Source organism: Galeopterus variegatus, unplaced genomic scaffold, assembly GCF_000696425.1.
Source record: "Galeopterus variegatus unplaced genomic scaffold, G_variegatus-3.0.2 Scaffold7769, whole genome shotgun sequence".
In the NCBI taxonomy this organism is placed as follows: Eukaryota; Metazoa; Chordata; class Mammalia; order Dermoptera; family Cynocephalidae; genus Galeopterus; species Galeopterus variegatus.
Window position 1 is genome coordinate 62,778 of NW_007733880.1, and position 16,662 is coordinate 79,439.

The window sequence follows — 16,662 nt, forward strand, 5'->3', positions numbered from 1 at the left end:
ATGCACCGCGCTCAGCCAGTGAGCGCACCGGCCATTCCTATATAGGATCCGAACCCGCCAGCCCTGTCAGTATTAGGTTTTTACTAATTTTAAGTTTCCTTGCAAACTAAATCATTAATTTCCATCTTCTGTCCATTTTATGTGTTGATGTTATGTTAAAGCATTTATATAACACAGTCCATTTTACCCAGTAATTCACTTTAATGATATTATCCTGGAGTGTTGATGTTGGAAGTACTGCTAGGTTGCATTTTTCTAGTTCATCCCATTTGTGTTCTTTCCATATTGAAGATGGCTCAGTAGGGAACTGGATAGGCTTTATTTAGTTGGCTTTTACTGGATGAATAATATACACTCCTAAAAGAATTTATTGCATATCACTTTTTATTTCCCCTTTGGAATAGTTTGGAGGAATGGTATATCTCAGAGATAAAATCATTTAGAAATAAAACTGGCCTGGGTTAAGTATAGTGTTTTGGATGTCTTGAACCAAGAAAGGATATTTCTGTTCAAGCTGTAGAATTAAGAATTCTATTGTAAATAGTGGAATTACATTACCCCTTTCATTACATACCTAGAGAAATCTGGCTTTTGGCATCTTGACTTATATCCTTTTTCTTCATCCTAAATAAGGATGAAGAAAGAAATAAGGAAGAAGAGCCTTGGCTCTTCAATCCTAAATTGATGTTTTCCTCTTTAATGGCTTTTCTGTTACTGCGTGTCAAATCAATTGACAAGGACTGATCCTAAAAAGAAACCCCATCCACACTCATTAATAGTCACTCCCCATTCCCCCAGCAACCACTTACCTACTTTGTCTCTCTGAATTTGCATATTCTGGGTATTTCATATGAATGGAGTACTATAATTATGCAGTCTTTTGTGACTGGCTTCTTTCGCTTAGCATGTTTTCAAGATTCTTCCATGTTGTAGCATGTACCACTACTAAATGCATTTTTATGACTAATATTCCCTTTTGTTATTGTACCACATTTTACTTCTCTGTTCATCAGCCGATACACATTTGGATGGTTTCCACTTTTTGATTTCTGTGAATAATGCTGCTATAAACATTTGTGTACAAGTTTTTGAGTGGATATATCTTTTCATTTCTCTTGGGCATATACATAGAAGTGGCACTATAGGGTCATATTTAACCTTTTGAAGAACTGAAAGACTATTATCAAAAGCAGTTAGTTGCACTATCTTGCATTTCCACCAGCAATATTTGAGACTTCCAATTTCTTTGCATCCTCCACACTATCTTTTTGATTATAGGCATCCTAGTGTGAAGTGACATCTCATTGCGGTTTTGATTTGCATTTCCCTGATGGTTAATGATATTGGGCATCTTTTCATTTGCTAACTGACCATCCATGTATCTTTGGAGAAATGTCTGTTCAAATCCTTTGTCCATTTTTTGATGTTTAGCAGCCCCTCCTTTAAAAAAAAAAAAATTATCCCTTGCCTCCTCAGAGCCATCCAGGACGTAAACCTTGCTCAGTCTGTGCTTAATACATCCTTATCAGTGGAATGGCACTCAAAATGTCCTATATGAAGAAACACCGTAACCTACATCTGGTCAGTTCTGAGAGCCAGCTCACTGCCTGCAGAAGACAGGGCTAAGCTCCACACCACCAACTGAGTACTTACACGCCTGTATTAGTCTGTTTTTGTAGCTTATACTAAAGTATACTGACCTGGGTGAATTACAAAAAAAAATGAAGTTTATTGCTTACAGTTTCTGAGGTTGGGAAGTCCAAAGTCCATTTGGTGGTGGCAACAGGAACCCAGGGTCTCACAATGCAAGATGGTGAAAGCAGAGAGAGAAAGACAGACTCTCCTCTTCTTTTAAAGCCCTCAGGACCACACCCCTGACCACCATTTTTAATCCATTCACTACCACACGGTCCTACAATCCAATCACCTCTTTAACGCTCCACCTTTCAATTACCATAATAGGATTTCCCACCCTCCTAACAGTCACAATGGGGGCTAAGTTTCTAATACATAAAACTTGGGGGACACAATTCAAGCTTCAGGGAGTTTTGGGGGGACATAATTCAATCCACTACAATGCTCAATAAAATTTAAAGCGTGCCACTACAAGTGTAAAAATCACCTAACTCTACTGTCCTTTAACACACAAATGACCTAGCAGGCATCCACTAGTACAGCTACCTTAATTATTCCTTGCCTGAGTCTAGATAATTGCTTTTATTATTCATTTCTCACAATCTTGGCTATTTAAACACTTAAACATCTTATATGGTTTGTGGAAATAATTGTAAGATAAAAGGATATTTGTCTAAAAGTAACACAGAAGCAGTCAAGTAACCTTCCAGTAGTAGTAACAAGTTAGGTATCTGAATACAATGTCACAACACATGTTAGAAGAAATATGTCAAGAATATACTTGGAGCTTAAGTAAATTTTACTCTCAAGAGTAAATTTTAGAGCCAAGTCCTAATTAATTCCATTTTTATATTAATGTAGCCTTTAAAGTAAAATGTTTAGGTTACCTTAATGAGATTAACAATGTAAAGCTAGTATTTTTTCCTGATTATATAAAGAAATGTCTGAGAAAAGTTCTTGGTGTGCTGGTACTATCCCAACACTTACTCTGTTGTTCCTTGGAAAAGGTAAACTGCTGGTAATAGATTATTACCAATCACACTCAGAATAGAATCTTCTGAATAGGTCCTCAGACCCTTCACTAATTTTCCCTTTATCAGATCTTTAGATAATGTACTAGCAGATATAACAACCATTTGCTTTTATCACTCCATCTTGTTTTGATATTCATTCTACCAAAGTTAGTAACCAATATTTACATTATTGAAACATCCAGCCTGCCACCAGGGAATATAATATAAGCACTTGCTTTCAATGACAAGTCAGAAGTCACTTTCAAATCTCCTTGACAAAGAACCAGAAATTACACATTTAAGAAAGTTTGATCCCAGTAAGTGTCCTGAAAATAATTACTATGTATGAGATAATTCTGTACCTATACTGAACTAAACTGGAAGTCTCTGAATGAAACACTGATACTCTGAAAAATTAAGGCAAAATATTTCATTTGTTTTTATTTTCAGTAGAGACTATGTAAGGTAAAGGGAAAAAGATCCATGGAAATTGAAATCTTTAAAAAAAATTAAGATATTACATCAGAGAAAAGCAGCCAAGAAGCTAACCAAAAGACAATGGGGAATATTATGGACAAAAAAAAAAAGCTTACTGGACAGGGGACAGAGAACAGACAATGGGATTATCCTCAAACCTCATGCTGCTAGTGAGCCATTAAAGGAATCACAATGCCTCTTCAGTTCCTCCATCAACATATTTGGTAATTATTTGACAGAATACTTTTTAATCTAGGGGTATAATCAACTGTTGTGTATAGTAGGGGAGGTCACAGAGACCTCTTACTGATTGACCAACACTAAGTTTAATATTTGAGCGAACAGTAAGCACTGAATCTTAATAGTGTCAAGTATTTCATAAGAGTACTGAACACTTCAATAAATTAGGACAGGGATAATGATTTTATAAGTTTGCATATATTGGGAAATCTCTCAATTTATACTTTTTCCCAAAGCATTTAATCACTTCTATTTGAAAAAAATGGAACTTTACAATTTGACTTTTGAAGAAAATAATATGAGAACTGAAAGTAATTTCTAGGGATAAAAAACATCTGCCAAGTTGCCAAGTGAATGCTTTCTTTAAAAAAAAAAAAAAAAAAAAAAAAAAAAAATCTCTCAATTTATACTTTTTCCCAAAGCATTTAATCACTTCTATTTGAAAAAAATGGAACTTTACAATTTGACTTTTGAAGAAAATAATATGAGAACTGAAAGTAATTTCTAGGGATAAAAAACATCTGCCAAGTTGCCAAGTGAATGCTTTCTTTAAAAAAAAAAAAAAAAAAAAAGCAATCTTAAAATTCTTTTTTAACCCATTCAGTGAAAATTAGGCAATTTTAGTTTAATGCAGTCATCTCCAATGGTAGTGCACCATTGACTTAATTGGTTTAGTTTTTCAAATTAATTCAGTGTTGATTTAACTATGATTCTAACACAGCACTTAGTGAAGCTTTTATCTCCTAGTTGCTACCCCATAAACTATAGAAACTATACCATGTTTTATCTAACAAGAAATAAGACCTCTCTTATTTGGAAGGAAGAAGGGAGAATTCATCCAGTGTCCTAGGAAAGTTGCATATCAAGTGACACAAACTAGTTAAATATACACTTTATCTCAGTAATTTGTTTTGCACTATCACCAAATACTTAATTCTAATTTTTTTTTCTTAATCCAGTCTTTTTTTTAAAAAACAATTTAAAAATATAATTTTTTTTACAAGTATGTGTTTGGTCTTGGAAATAAATTTTCAATCCATAAATTTAACTGAATCTATATAAGTCATTAAGAACCATAAAAAAGCAAAGTTTGAAAACACATAAAACATTAGAATATAGACAAAACTTGAGTTACCCAGTTATCAAGTTGAGTCCTTAATAACTTAATAGATATAGTTAATGGTATACCTTTATTGCCTTATTGATGAAAGAATTAGTCACCTGCAGCTTTCTGTTGAAGTTCTAAAATGTGTAAAATTTTTAAATGCCTAGTAGCATCACTAACAGTCTATGTATCCTGTCATGCAAACAGCACTCGAATTTTTTTTTTTTTTTGCTTTTTAACTAACATTGGCTGTGAAACAAATACATGTATACATGCTTTAGGGGCAGTTCGTTTTATTATGGCCTTTTACTCTTGATCTGACTTAAGAAATTTACAGCATCAAAATGTTATTTTAGGAAAATCAGCTATAATGTATATTGATAAACTAAAAGACAAAAAAAAAAAAAACCCACAATGTCCATCAGCAGTAGAATTTTTAAAAATGGTATTTTATCAAAGAAAACTGAATCGAATTTTTTTTTTTTTTTGCTTTTTAACTAACATTGGCTGTGAAACAAATACATGTATACATGCTTTAGGGGCAGTTCGTTTTATTACGGCCTTTTACTCTTGATCTGACTTAAGAAATTTACAGCATCAAAATGTTATTTTAGGAAAATCAGCTATAATGTATATTGATAAACTAAAAGACAAAAAAAAAAAAAACCCACAATGTCCATCAGCAGTAGAATTTTTAAAAATGGTATTTTATCAAAGAAAACTGAATTTTATATATTGCTNAAAAAAAAAAAAAACCCACAATGTCCATCAGCAGTAGAATTTTTAAAAATGGTATTTTATCAAAGAAAACTGAATTTTATATATTGCTTCCTACTCTGTTATACACATGATAACAACCCATATTTTATTTCCACCTTAGACAATTAGTAAAACTACTGGGATCTGTATTATTGTCCACAGTATGTAAAATATGCAAATCAAACTTTGATACATAAGAAAATCCATTTCAAAATATCTTGAAGATTCAAAAAGAACACACACAATTATATATTTTATCATTTTATTAGGAATAATTCCAAATGGGTTATGAAGAAAACTTATTCATTGAATCTGATGAGTTTTCAAAAAACTCTTAATGAAAATATGTTCACCAATAAACAATAAAACATTAGCTGAATTATCTATCATATACTGGGCAAAGAGGCTGATACCAAACTCAACATGCAACATAAAAAAGATACAATATAAAGGAAGACAATCTGCTGAGTATTAAAAACCAACTCAATATGAACTCTTTGCAACCAGCACAGAATTAATTAGGTTTAAATCCAAACCACACCAAGGTTAATTTTGGCTGATGGAAGCCAGCAGTCAATAATGGGGGAGAAATAAGTCCCTCAGTGCAAGACAGTTGAATAGTGTTTTGGAGTATTTCCCTGGCTGGTACAAGCAGTATTAAAAAATATTTTTGGCAAGGGAGAGAAATAAATACAAACGGAATGCTACATTTTTAAATCAGCAGACTGTCCCAGGAATGATAAAGGTATCAGTAAAGTAGCAAGGGGATAACTTAAAAACATTGTTTGTTGTGGGCTCAAAAAACATTCAAAACAGATTTATTTAAAGGTATCACAATAACTACATCCAGGCATTTAGGTTTAAGGGAAGTAAAATTAAAAGAGAACACTTTTTTCCCCAAGGAGAATTTCTTTAAAACCAAGCTATTGCTAAATAGCAACATTATACTTGGTAAACAATAATTGGCAACAAAATAAGTTTAAACGCTGTAATATTCTGCCCCAACCAGTCCCAGATAGTTTAATAACCAAGATGCAAACTAATTTTGTTGTAACAAGCCTAGACCAATTCTATGAAATGTGTCCTTGGTTAGATATCCAGTTTCATTTAACGTTTTGAAAGCTCATTTGACAGCCAGTCAAGTCCCTCATACAGACCAGTTCCTTGTGTAGCACAAGTGGCTTGAACATACCACTGTAAAGAAAGGACAAGAAAATACTTGATTAATATAAGACTATATATAACCAGTTTTAACTTTTTAAATCAGAAAAATATTTTCCCTCAAATGCCCAAGGGTATTACTGAGTCAGCAATCACCATAAATGTATAAGGAAAAAAAGTAAACAAAACATTTGTAAACCATAGAAATAAATGTTAAGTATGTTATTACATCTCACAAACAAATGATTAATTATATAATGATCTTAGTAATTATACAGATCACTCAAAATTATCTACCCTTTAAATTAGGATTCTTCTTTAAATATAGGTCATATTTAAAGCTACTTCAACCTATTCATTAGATTTAGTCAGCTTTCCACCACTTAATCTGAACAGAAGATTCATGGGGAAATTAGTAACCAATAAACTGGTCTTTATAGCCCTGTTGTTTCCCATAAAACTAAATTCACAGTAGAAGTAAATTTTTGAAAGAGTAGGGTTTGTTGTTATTTTAGAGACAGGCTTTTCAGATAATTTCACTACCTTTAATTTCATGAATTCCAAAAAGTTTCACCTTTTTAAATGGTAAAGAATCTTATCTCCAGTATGAAATGCAATGACAAGTTACAGGTATTAATATCAAACAACAACAACAACAAAAACTAGAAAACAATTTAATTACCTTTAAGGTAATTTAATTTTTTTTTTTTTTTCTGACCAGTTTTATTTTGCCTTAGAATAAAAACCTTGCTTTAATGTTGAGAGATCACTGCAGGCATACTATGTTACCAGTTACTATTTGAAAAGCAAACACCCCAGTAACCTAGAAGGCTGGGGTAAGGCATGAATTCATACCCTCACAGCATGGAAAACTTAACAGTTTATCTTGTTTAAATCAGCCTGGGACATCTCAAACAGTCTATACAGGTTTTTTGTTTGTTTGTTTGTTTGTTTGTTTGCCACAGCACAATATTTGCATTGACAAGTTAATGTAAAACTATTATTAAGGGCCGGCCCGGTGGCGCACTGCTACAGTGCGCCGCTTGGGAGCGCTGTGGCGCTCCCGCCGAGGGTTCGGATCCCACATACAGACCGGTTCCCGCTCACTGGCTGAGCGAGGTGTGGGAGCAACACCGAGGGTTGCGATCCGTTGCCGGACACAAAAAAAGACAAAAAGGAAAAAAAAAAAACTATTATTAAGCACATGACACTAATGGTTTGTGATATCACCTTTATATATAAAACAGTATATTGTGTTTTGTCAATATCTAAAATGATAAAAGCAGGGGCTAGCCTCTTAGATCTGTTGATTAGAGCATGATGCTGACAACACCAAGGTCCAGGGTTTCATCCCTGTACCAGCTAGCCACCAGAAAATAAAAATAAAAATAAATTAAATAAATAAAATGATAAGCTATTTGAGAGCAAGTACAATATTTCTTATAATTTATATTCAAAATACCTTCAAGACTTGTTTAATATTATACAGTTTCTTCCGAAAGCTTTTGATGTTAACAAGCAAGCAGTACTAAACAATATTATCTAAAATAGTTACTACATATTGAACCTTTAATAAGAAAACCAAATTCCAAAATATTTGCTATGGAACTATTTAAAAGATACAAAGTTAACATTAAGAATATCAATAATCTTTAGATATTCCAATTCTCCTACAGTTGTTTCCCACATCTTTATCAATATTAAAATTAACAAAAATCAAATTAAATAAAGATCTTCAAACCTCTAGATCCTCAAAGAATATACTAAAAGTTAAAAAACAGAGAAGATATCAATGTACTTTAAAGTAAAATAGAATGCAATGTTCATAAAGGTTTGAAATAAAGCCTCAAAGGGCTGATTTTTGTATAAGCGAAAGAGGATTATTACTATATTTTTTTTATAAATGATGTGCTCATTATATGTTCAAAGGGGACAATTGATAAATGTTTAAACTGAACACTAGCTTAAACAATTACCCTAATAACTTTAATAGTCAGGAGGTTAATTTATCAACCTCTAAATACTTACTGTTCTGTTACGAAGAGACTGAAGACCTAATTTATCTGTCATTTCACTGATGGCCATAGCATTTGGCAAATCTTGTTTGTTTGCAAAAAGCAGCAGCACTGCATCTCGCAACTCATCTTCCTGAAGCTGGAAATACAAGCTAAGCATTAACAACTGCCAAATTGGAACCCAACTATTGTAATAAACAGGGTAAAACACTGTCTTCCTATATATACCTTTTATACAACATTAAATACATTACTGAACATCAAATTTCTCTACATAAAGTTTCAGTACTCTTGCAACTTAAAATCTCATATCCTTCCATTTTTAAATCAAGAGCGAACAATTCTTCAAGTCAAGCAAAACTGTTTTCAAGCCAACTATCCTACAACTTCATTAAGGTAAATCATTCATTCAGCCTTCATGATAATACATCAAGGATCAGCTTGGACAAGGGCAAGAAATAAATATGGGAATAAAGTGTTTATGGCAAGATCTTAAGTTACTTAGCAGCAAAAGTATTTAGATGATCCTGCTTGGACTTTTATCCTTTCCAGTCAGCTGGACCAGATAACAGTGGGAAAATACAATACATCAGGGCATTAGCAGTATCATGAAAAAATACAAGAATACCAAGAATAAACAATGGCAGGCCTAAGTACTTATACATGATACAACATGGATGAACCTTGAAAAATTAGGCTAAGTGAAAGAAGCTAATCACAAAAGACTACATACTGTATGATACTATTTATATGAATGTCCAGAATAGGTGACCATACAGAGACAGAAAGAAGATTGTTGGCTGGCAAGGGTAGGGGGGGGAGGAATGGGAAGTGACTGAATGGTTCCAGGATTTTTTGGGGAGTGATGAAAATTTTCTAATATTAGATTGTGGTGATGGTTGTACAACTCTGTATACTAAAAACTACTGACTTGTACATTTTAAATGAATGAAATTTATGGTACATGAATTATATCTCAATCAAGCTATTTACAAAAAAAGACTAGAAGTTGGTAACATTTGACTCATTAGGCAATAGCCACCAATAACTTAGTTACAAATATACTGGCATAATGGTTTTACAAACCACACTCTAGTCAAAATCACTCATGGAGCATTCTAAAAAAAGCTGTGCCTTCCTCCTGGCTTACTGAAGTAGCTACTCTTCTTTGTGTTTTTTAAAAAGTTCTATAGGAGTTTTTTATGTACATTATTAAGAACCTGTGAATGATACTGTTTCTCAAGTTTCTTTTTAGCTGTAAAATTTCATTTGTGTAATATAATCATAGTTAAAATGTACCAACCACTAATAACACCACCATCATCACCTAGAAAACACATCTTAAAAATGATAAAGTATGTTCTCACCATTTTCTGCAGCTCTTCTGCTCCTTCCTGAATTCTTTCACGATCATTGCTATCTACCACAAAAATAAGACCCTGGGGAAAAATTTTTTCAATAAATTATAAGTTAAACTTAAAGGACAAAATAAATATGAAACGTACCTATAGGCAGCAAAACTATTCCTTTTTAGAATCTACCCTGCGGAAGAGGTAATGCCTCGGACCAGCCCGTGGCTCACTTGGGAGAGTGAGGTGCTGATAACACCAAGGCCACAGGTTCGGATCCTATATAGGGATGGCCGGTTCGCTCACTGGGTGAGCATGGTGCTCACAACACCAAGTCAAGGGTTAAGACCCCCTTACCAGTCATCTTTAAAAAAAAAAAAGAAGAAGAGGTAATGCCTCTAAACCGGATTTAATTTTATCTTGATTACTAACATTCTATTTCTATTCTGTTTTAAAATGTAAATAGCACTATCAGTCCTGAAGTAACATTATCGAGAGGGAGAATTATTTTAGGAATAAATTCTAAGTTATTCCCTTCCTGGAATAGCCTAGAATCAACAGCATAGAAATGCTAGGATTCTAAAGATAAACCAGGCTGCTATAAGATTTTTTTAAAAGCCAAATATTTACTTAATTATTTAGAATAGCAAATTAATTAGAATTATCTAATGAGGGAAGAAAAATTTACTACACACTGTGTTTTGGATTGTTACTATAGGAAGCACAGTTAAATGCCTATAGTTAGTGTTTTGTTTTGTTTTAGTTTTATAGCTAGGAGAACTGATATCAGGAATGCTGGAAATGCAAGCTAAGAGCTTAGCGGTGATTACATCAAGTAACACTTAAAAGCTTTCCCCCGTGGACATTAGCCTCCTAGGAAGTAGTACCTGGACTTTTAATTCTAAGGTGGTCCAAAGAGGCCAGGAACAGGTCTAATCTCAAATTAAGAACTCAAAGTAAATTACAAAGCATTCTAAAAAAAAATCTAGGGATAAAAACCAGGGTTACCCTTGGTCAAGAATTACATGGTTTAAGGATTAGCGAACTTTTACTTCATATCTAACTTCACTTCAAAAGCACAGATTTCAAAAATCCACAAACAGCCAACTGATTTTTGACAAAGTCACCAAGAAAAGATATTGTGGAAAGGACAGTCTGTCTCTTTAATAAATGGTGCTGGGAAAACCAGATATCCACACGCAGGAGAAGCTAGTACCCTATCACCATATACAAAAATCAACTCAAAATGGGTTAAAGACTTAAGTGTAAGGCCCAAAACTATGAAACTACTAGAAGAAAACATAGGGAAAAAACACTACATGAAATTGGATGGGGCAAGGATTTTTTGGATAAGACCTTTTTTTGCACAGGCAACAAAAGCAAAAATAAGACAAATGGGATTACATCAAATTAAAAAGCTTCTGCACAGCAAAGGCAACAACCAACAGAGGTAAACAGACAACCTGCAGAATGGGAGAAAATATTTACAAACTACATATTTGACAGGGGTTAATGTCCAGAATATACAAGGAACTTAAACAACTCAATAGTAAAAAAAACCAAAAACCAAATAATCTGATTTAAAGATGGGCAGAAGACCTGGATAGACATTTTTCAAAAAGACATACAAATAGCCGATATATGAAAAAATGCTCAAAATCACTAATCATCAGGGAAATGCAAATCAAAATCACAATGAGATATCACCTCATCCCTATTAGAATGGCTATCATCAAAAAGATTAAAAAAATAACAAATCCTAGAGTCAATGTGGAGAAAAGAGAACATTTATACACTGTTGGTAGGGAGGTAAATTAGTAGAGCCATTATGGAAAACAGTGTGGAGGTTCTTTAAAAAATTAAAAATAGAACTAACGTATGATACAGCAATCCCAATACTGGGTATATGAGGCTATTTCAAAAAGTTTGTGGAAAAACAATTAAAAGATAATACAAATCTTTCCATGGACTTTTTGAAGTACTCTCAAATTATCCAGAGGAAATGAAATCAGTATGTCAAAGAGATATATCTGCACTCCCATGTTTACTGCAGCATTATTCACAATGGCCAAGATATGGAATCAACCTAAGTGTCCATCAACAGATAAATGGATAAAGAAAATGTGGTGTGTGTATACATACATACACACACACACACACACACACAATATGGAATACTATTCAGCTATAAAAAAGAATGAAATCTTGTCATTTGTGGCAACATGGATGAATCTGGAGGATACTGTTAAGTGAAATAAGCCAGGAATAGAAAGACAAATACTGCATGATCTCACTCAGATGTGAAATCTAAAGAAGTTGATTTCATAGAAGTAGAGATTACAATGGTTACCAGAGGCTAGGAAGAGTAAAGATGAGGGGAGGATAGGGAGAGATTAGTCAATGGGTACAAAGTTAGTTAGATAGGAGGAATAAGTTCTGGTGTTCTACTGTACAGTAGGGTGACTATGGTTAACAATATTGTATATTTCAAAATAGCTAGAAGAGAGGATTTTAAATGTTCTCTCCACAAAAATTATAAATGTATAAAGTAATGGATAAGCTAAGTACACTGATTTATTACACAATGTATACATGTATGGAAACCACACTGTACCCCATAAATATGTAAAATTATGTGTCAATTAAAAAATTATAAAAAACATTTTCCATAAATAAAATGCCTGTGACTTACTTAAAATAATCCAGGAGGTGAAGCACATTAGAAATAAGTATCAATTAACAGTATTGACCATATCCTAATAACTGAAATTGCATAATAGATATATGGGAGCTTATTATGCTAGTCTCTCTACTTTTGTGTATATTTGAAAATCTCCATAATAAAGTTTTTTAAATCAAGTATCTCTGTATCAAAATAACTTTTCTAGTCACAGCTCTGTTAATGAACATAAACATTCTTATTTTTAAATAAAAAAGCATGTCACTTTTTTTTTTAAACACAAGTCACTACTTAAACCCAGTTGTTACGACCATGCACCTAAGGGTATTTACTGCCACCTAGTGACAATACATCTCACTTGTATGCAATGTTTTAAGAGTTGGAAAATAAGAGTGACATTGCAAATCCTAAACTATAAAGTGCTTGTAATATTATTTCACTAAAAAAAATTATCAACGTCAGTAATAAACAAAAACTGATGAGAAACTCCTGGTGTGGTAGAAAAGACAACAGAATTGGGACAAGGTTAAAAAGAAAATAGAGTAAGTTCTCATCTCAGGTCTTGGATTAAGTCATTCCAAGTTTCAGTTTCCTCATATATAAGACAGACCAGAACAGTGGTTCTCACCAGGGAGCAATTTTGTTCCCAAGGGATATTTTGCAAGTGTGAAGACATTTTTGATTGTCAGAAGTGGGCTAGGGAGAGTTTCTTCTGGCATCTAGTGGGTAGAAGACAGATGCTGCTAAGTATTCTATAATGCAAAAAGAAAGGCTTCTCTTTCCAGAATAAGGAAATATCCAGCCAAAAATGCCAATAGAGCTGCTGCTGTGAGATCCCAAACCAGTGGCAGTAGCACCACCTGAGAATTTGCTAGAAATACAAACTCTCAGGCAAGCCTTACTGAATCAATCTGCATTTTTAACAAATACCCAGGTGATTCACATGCATACTAAAGTTTGAGAAGCACTGCTGATGCCTGGCTTACATCACCGGAAATTCTGATTCAGGTTGTCTAGGGCTATGATTGGAACTTCAGGATTTTTCAAGCTCCCCAGGTGATTCTCTAACATGCAGCCAAATTTAAGATCTCCTGCTCTACAGGATCACTAAGGTTTCTTCCATGCTCATATTATATATATGATAGGACAGTATAAAAATATCGTACAAATCAATGTAGCAGATTTACTTTAATATATTTTCTTTCTATAAACACCTAACTGGGCTAAATGAAAGACTATCAATAGTCTTACATTTAATCATTACAAACTTCAATGACAGAAAGTTATACAGATCTTACTTTTTCCTTTTTTTTTTTTTTTTTTTTTTTTTTTTTTTTTTTTTTTTTTTTTTTTTTTTTTTTTTTTTTTTTTTTTTTTTTTTTTTTTTTTTTTTTTTTTTTTTTTTTTTTTTTTTTTTTTTGGCAGCTGGCCAGTACAGGGATCTGAACCATTGACCTTGGTGTTATCAGCACCCTGTTTTACCGAGTAAGCTAACCGACCAGCCCCAGACCTTACTTTCCAAACTAATAATGAAACCAAAAGAAGTATTGATGAGATACCTAATTCATTCTTGACAAAATACCTAATTCATTCTGGACAACAATGACCACACTCATCCCACCCCATCTTTCAAAATCTTACTGTGATGGCTATGTAACTCTTTGACCCTAGGTAATTTAGGCTTCAAAGGCATGAGTGAGAGTCCACTGAAGAATATGGAAGCAATAATAAGAAGAATGACAACTCATACAGCAAACACCAACATCCAAGTAAACACTAGATATTAACATAAACTTCAGAGCATAAAACCCATAACGAATAGTTATAAAAACATACAGTGTTCCTTACCTGGGTATTCTGGAAGTAATGCCTCCACAGAGGCCTAATTTTATCTTGACCACCAACATCCCAAACTGTGAAACAAATGTTCTTATATTCTACTGTTTCCACATTAAAACCTACAAAGAAAAACAAAAATGACCTCTGTGCAAGATAATGTTTCGTTGAGGAAATAAACCCCTTTACTATGGAACTCTCTTAGAAGAGCTTTTTAAAAGTCCTGCTAAGATAATCAACAAACTTAACAAAGACTATCAAAATTAGACTGTATTCTATTTCACCTTATAATATATCACTATAATACAAATTAAAGTCATCTGTAAACTTTCTTACCAATGGTAGGTATGGTGGTGACTATCTCCCCTAACTTCAGTTTATAAAGAATGGTCGTCTTGCCAGCAGCATCCAATCCAACTAGAAGAAGAGATCATAGGTTTAAAATCTAGACCAAAAGCACACACTAAGAAACAATTTTACAATAAATTTACAATTTGAAAGTAAAAGTTGACTGTTCAAGGCACAAATATAAGTTAGAAATGAAATTATCTAATTTCTGATTTCTGACTTCCAATCAAGATGGCAGAACAGACGGTCTCCAATGTCACCCTCTCCCACAATCAACCAATTTACGACTATTAAAAAGCAAGGACTGCCAAGCTGGGGCTGCTAGAGCTCAGGGGAAGAGGAGGAGAGACCTACAGAGTTCATGAAGGCAGAAGTCACGATTAGGGAAAGAAAGGACTGTTATGACCTTTTCAAGCCCCAGCCATTTCAAGGCTGGCCCTGGTGAGCACATGGAGAAAGAGCTGGCAAAAGCCACAGCTGTGCCCTTTGTATGAAGTTACTTGGAGATTACAGGGGAGAAGAGGGCCTTGGTGGCCCCCAGGGCAGCAAGACTACTAACAGTGTTCCCATGGACCCACATAGGAGCAAGGGGCCACAGACAACTGAAAAAAGGAGCCATTCAGAGGCCAGTGAGTCACTGCAAGGGACAGGCTCATGGACCATCCGAGGGGAAGTGTGGGGTTTGGGGAAGAGGAGCCAGCAGAGCAACACTGGGGCACAGCACAGACAGGTGATCTGCCCTCCAATCAGCACAGGACCATGTAGTGGATACTGGTCAGGAATATAGAACTGCAGGGGGTGCAGTTTGCTGAAAAGACTCAGGCCCAGACCAGAGTTTCCACACAACCCAGGTGTACCGGACTTCACAAGACCAGGAAGTGCTTACAAGGTCAACAATTAAAACCTGAGCTGCACAAAAAGCCTTCCCCAGATAATCAGCAGCAAGGCAGCAATTTAGCTCAGCCACAGGGCTCAAGTGCTGGTTCCCACAGGAAGTTTTCCCATTTTAGAAGTAACCAAAGGACAACAAATTAGTTCCAGTGCAGAGTTTAAGTGGTGGGAATAGGGAATAATCCAACACAGAACTGAAAGAAAAAACAAAAACCCCACAAATCAGAGACAAAATTCTGAAATTAACCAGTAAAGGTCTAACACCACCAAAGAACACCTTATAAAACCTACAAGGACTGGAAGCACCTCCAGGCTCCCAAGCCAGTGTAGGGGGAAGGCTGAAGGCCTCAGTCATGCCCCCCTCTCCCACACATGTCTGCATCCAGCCCAGCCACAACTGAGCCACCACCAGAAAACCCCTGGGCTCCCCGACCTGTATAAAGGGAGTGCCACCAGCCTGGACCACAGCCCCCTTCCTCCTAATCTCACCCTATCTCCTCTTTCCCCCTCTGCCTCACCCAACTGCTCAGCAACATCTTAGAATGTAAAAAATAATAAATTAATTAAAAAGAATACTCATGTCAAAACCCAACATATAAAATAAAGCAGCACTGTGTGTGAAGACCCTTAAGACAATGCACAAAAACTGTTCATTATAATAAATATATCTTGAATTCCTCTAAAAAATAATAATTTCTTTTTTTTTTTTTTTNGTCTGTATGTGGGATCCGAACCCTCGGCAGGAGTGCCACTGCGCTCCCAAGCGGCGCACTGTAGCAGTGCGCCACCAGGCCGGCTCCCTATAATTTCTGATTTCCAGTCAAAGGCAACACTTCCTACAGAAAGCTTTCCATTTTTCTTTCTAGACCTAGAAAGAAAAGCATATAGCAGTGAAATGAAAAGAGTATCTGGCTGACTCAGGCTCTAATCTCTAGCTTAGCCACATACTAGTTAAATACCTTTAAACAGGTCACTTTAGGTAACTGAGACCAGAGAAATGAGCCATAAAATAAGTATTTGAGTTGGAAGAGAATCCTTTTATTAATTCTATGAACTACCACCATTTTTTAAAACACAAATTAGAAGCTGAATCAGAGGGGCCGGCCCGGTGGCGCACTGGATAGTGCGCCGCTTGGGAAGTGCGGCGGCGCTC

General features: G+C 34.7%; 1 protein-coding gene and 1 long non-coding RNA gene across 2 annotated transcripts in view; one reads left to right on the forward strand and one right to left on the reverse strand.

Moving 5' to 3' along the window:
* LOC103607842 overlaps nucleotides 1–1,087 on the forward strand; it is a 2,357-nt gene extending 1,270 nt beyond the window's left edge. Inside the window, exon 2 of the long non-coding RNA XR_551996.1 lies at nucleotides 316–1,087. This is a non-coding gene — a long non-coding RNA (uncharacterized LOC103607842). The remainder of the gene's footprint in view (nucleotides 1–315) is intronic.
* Nucleotides 1,088–5,477: 4,390 nt separating this feature from the next.
* ARF4 (ADP-ribosylation factor 4) overlaps nucleotides 5,478–16,662 on the reverse strand; it is a 19,222-nt gene continuing 8,037 nt past the window's right edge. The window contains exons 2-6 of the mRNA XM_008592311.1: nucleotides 14,607–14,687; nucleotides 14,283–14,392; nucleotides 9,773–9,844; nucleotides 8,419–8,544; nucleotides 5,478–6,423 (exon numbers count right to left, since the gene is read on the reverse strand). Of these exons, the coding sequence (XP_008590533.1) occupies nucleotides 6,337–6,423; nucleotides 8,419–8,544; nucleotides 9,773–9,844; nucleotides 14,283–14,392; nucleotides 14,607–14,687 (476 nt within the window). The 3' untranslated portion in view covers nucleotides 5,478–6,336. The remainder of the gene's footprint in view (nucleotides 6,424–8,418; nucleotides 8,545–9,772; nucleotides 9,845–14,282; nucleotides 14,393–14,606; nucleotides 14,688–16,662) is intronic.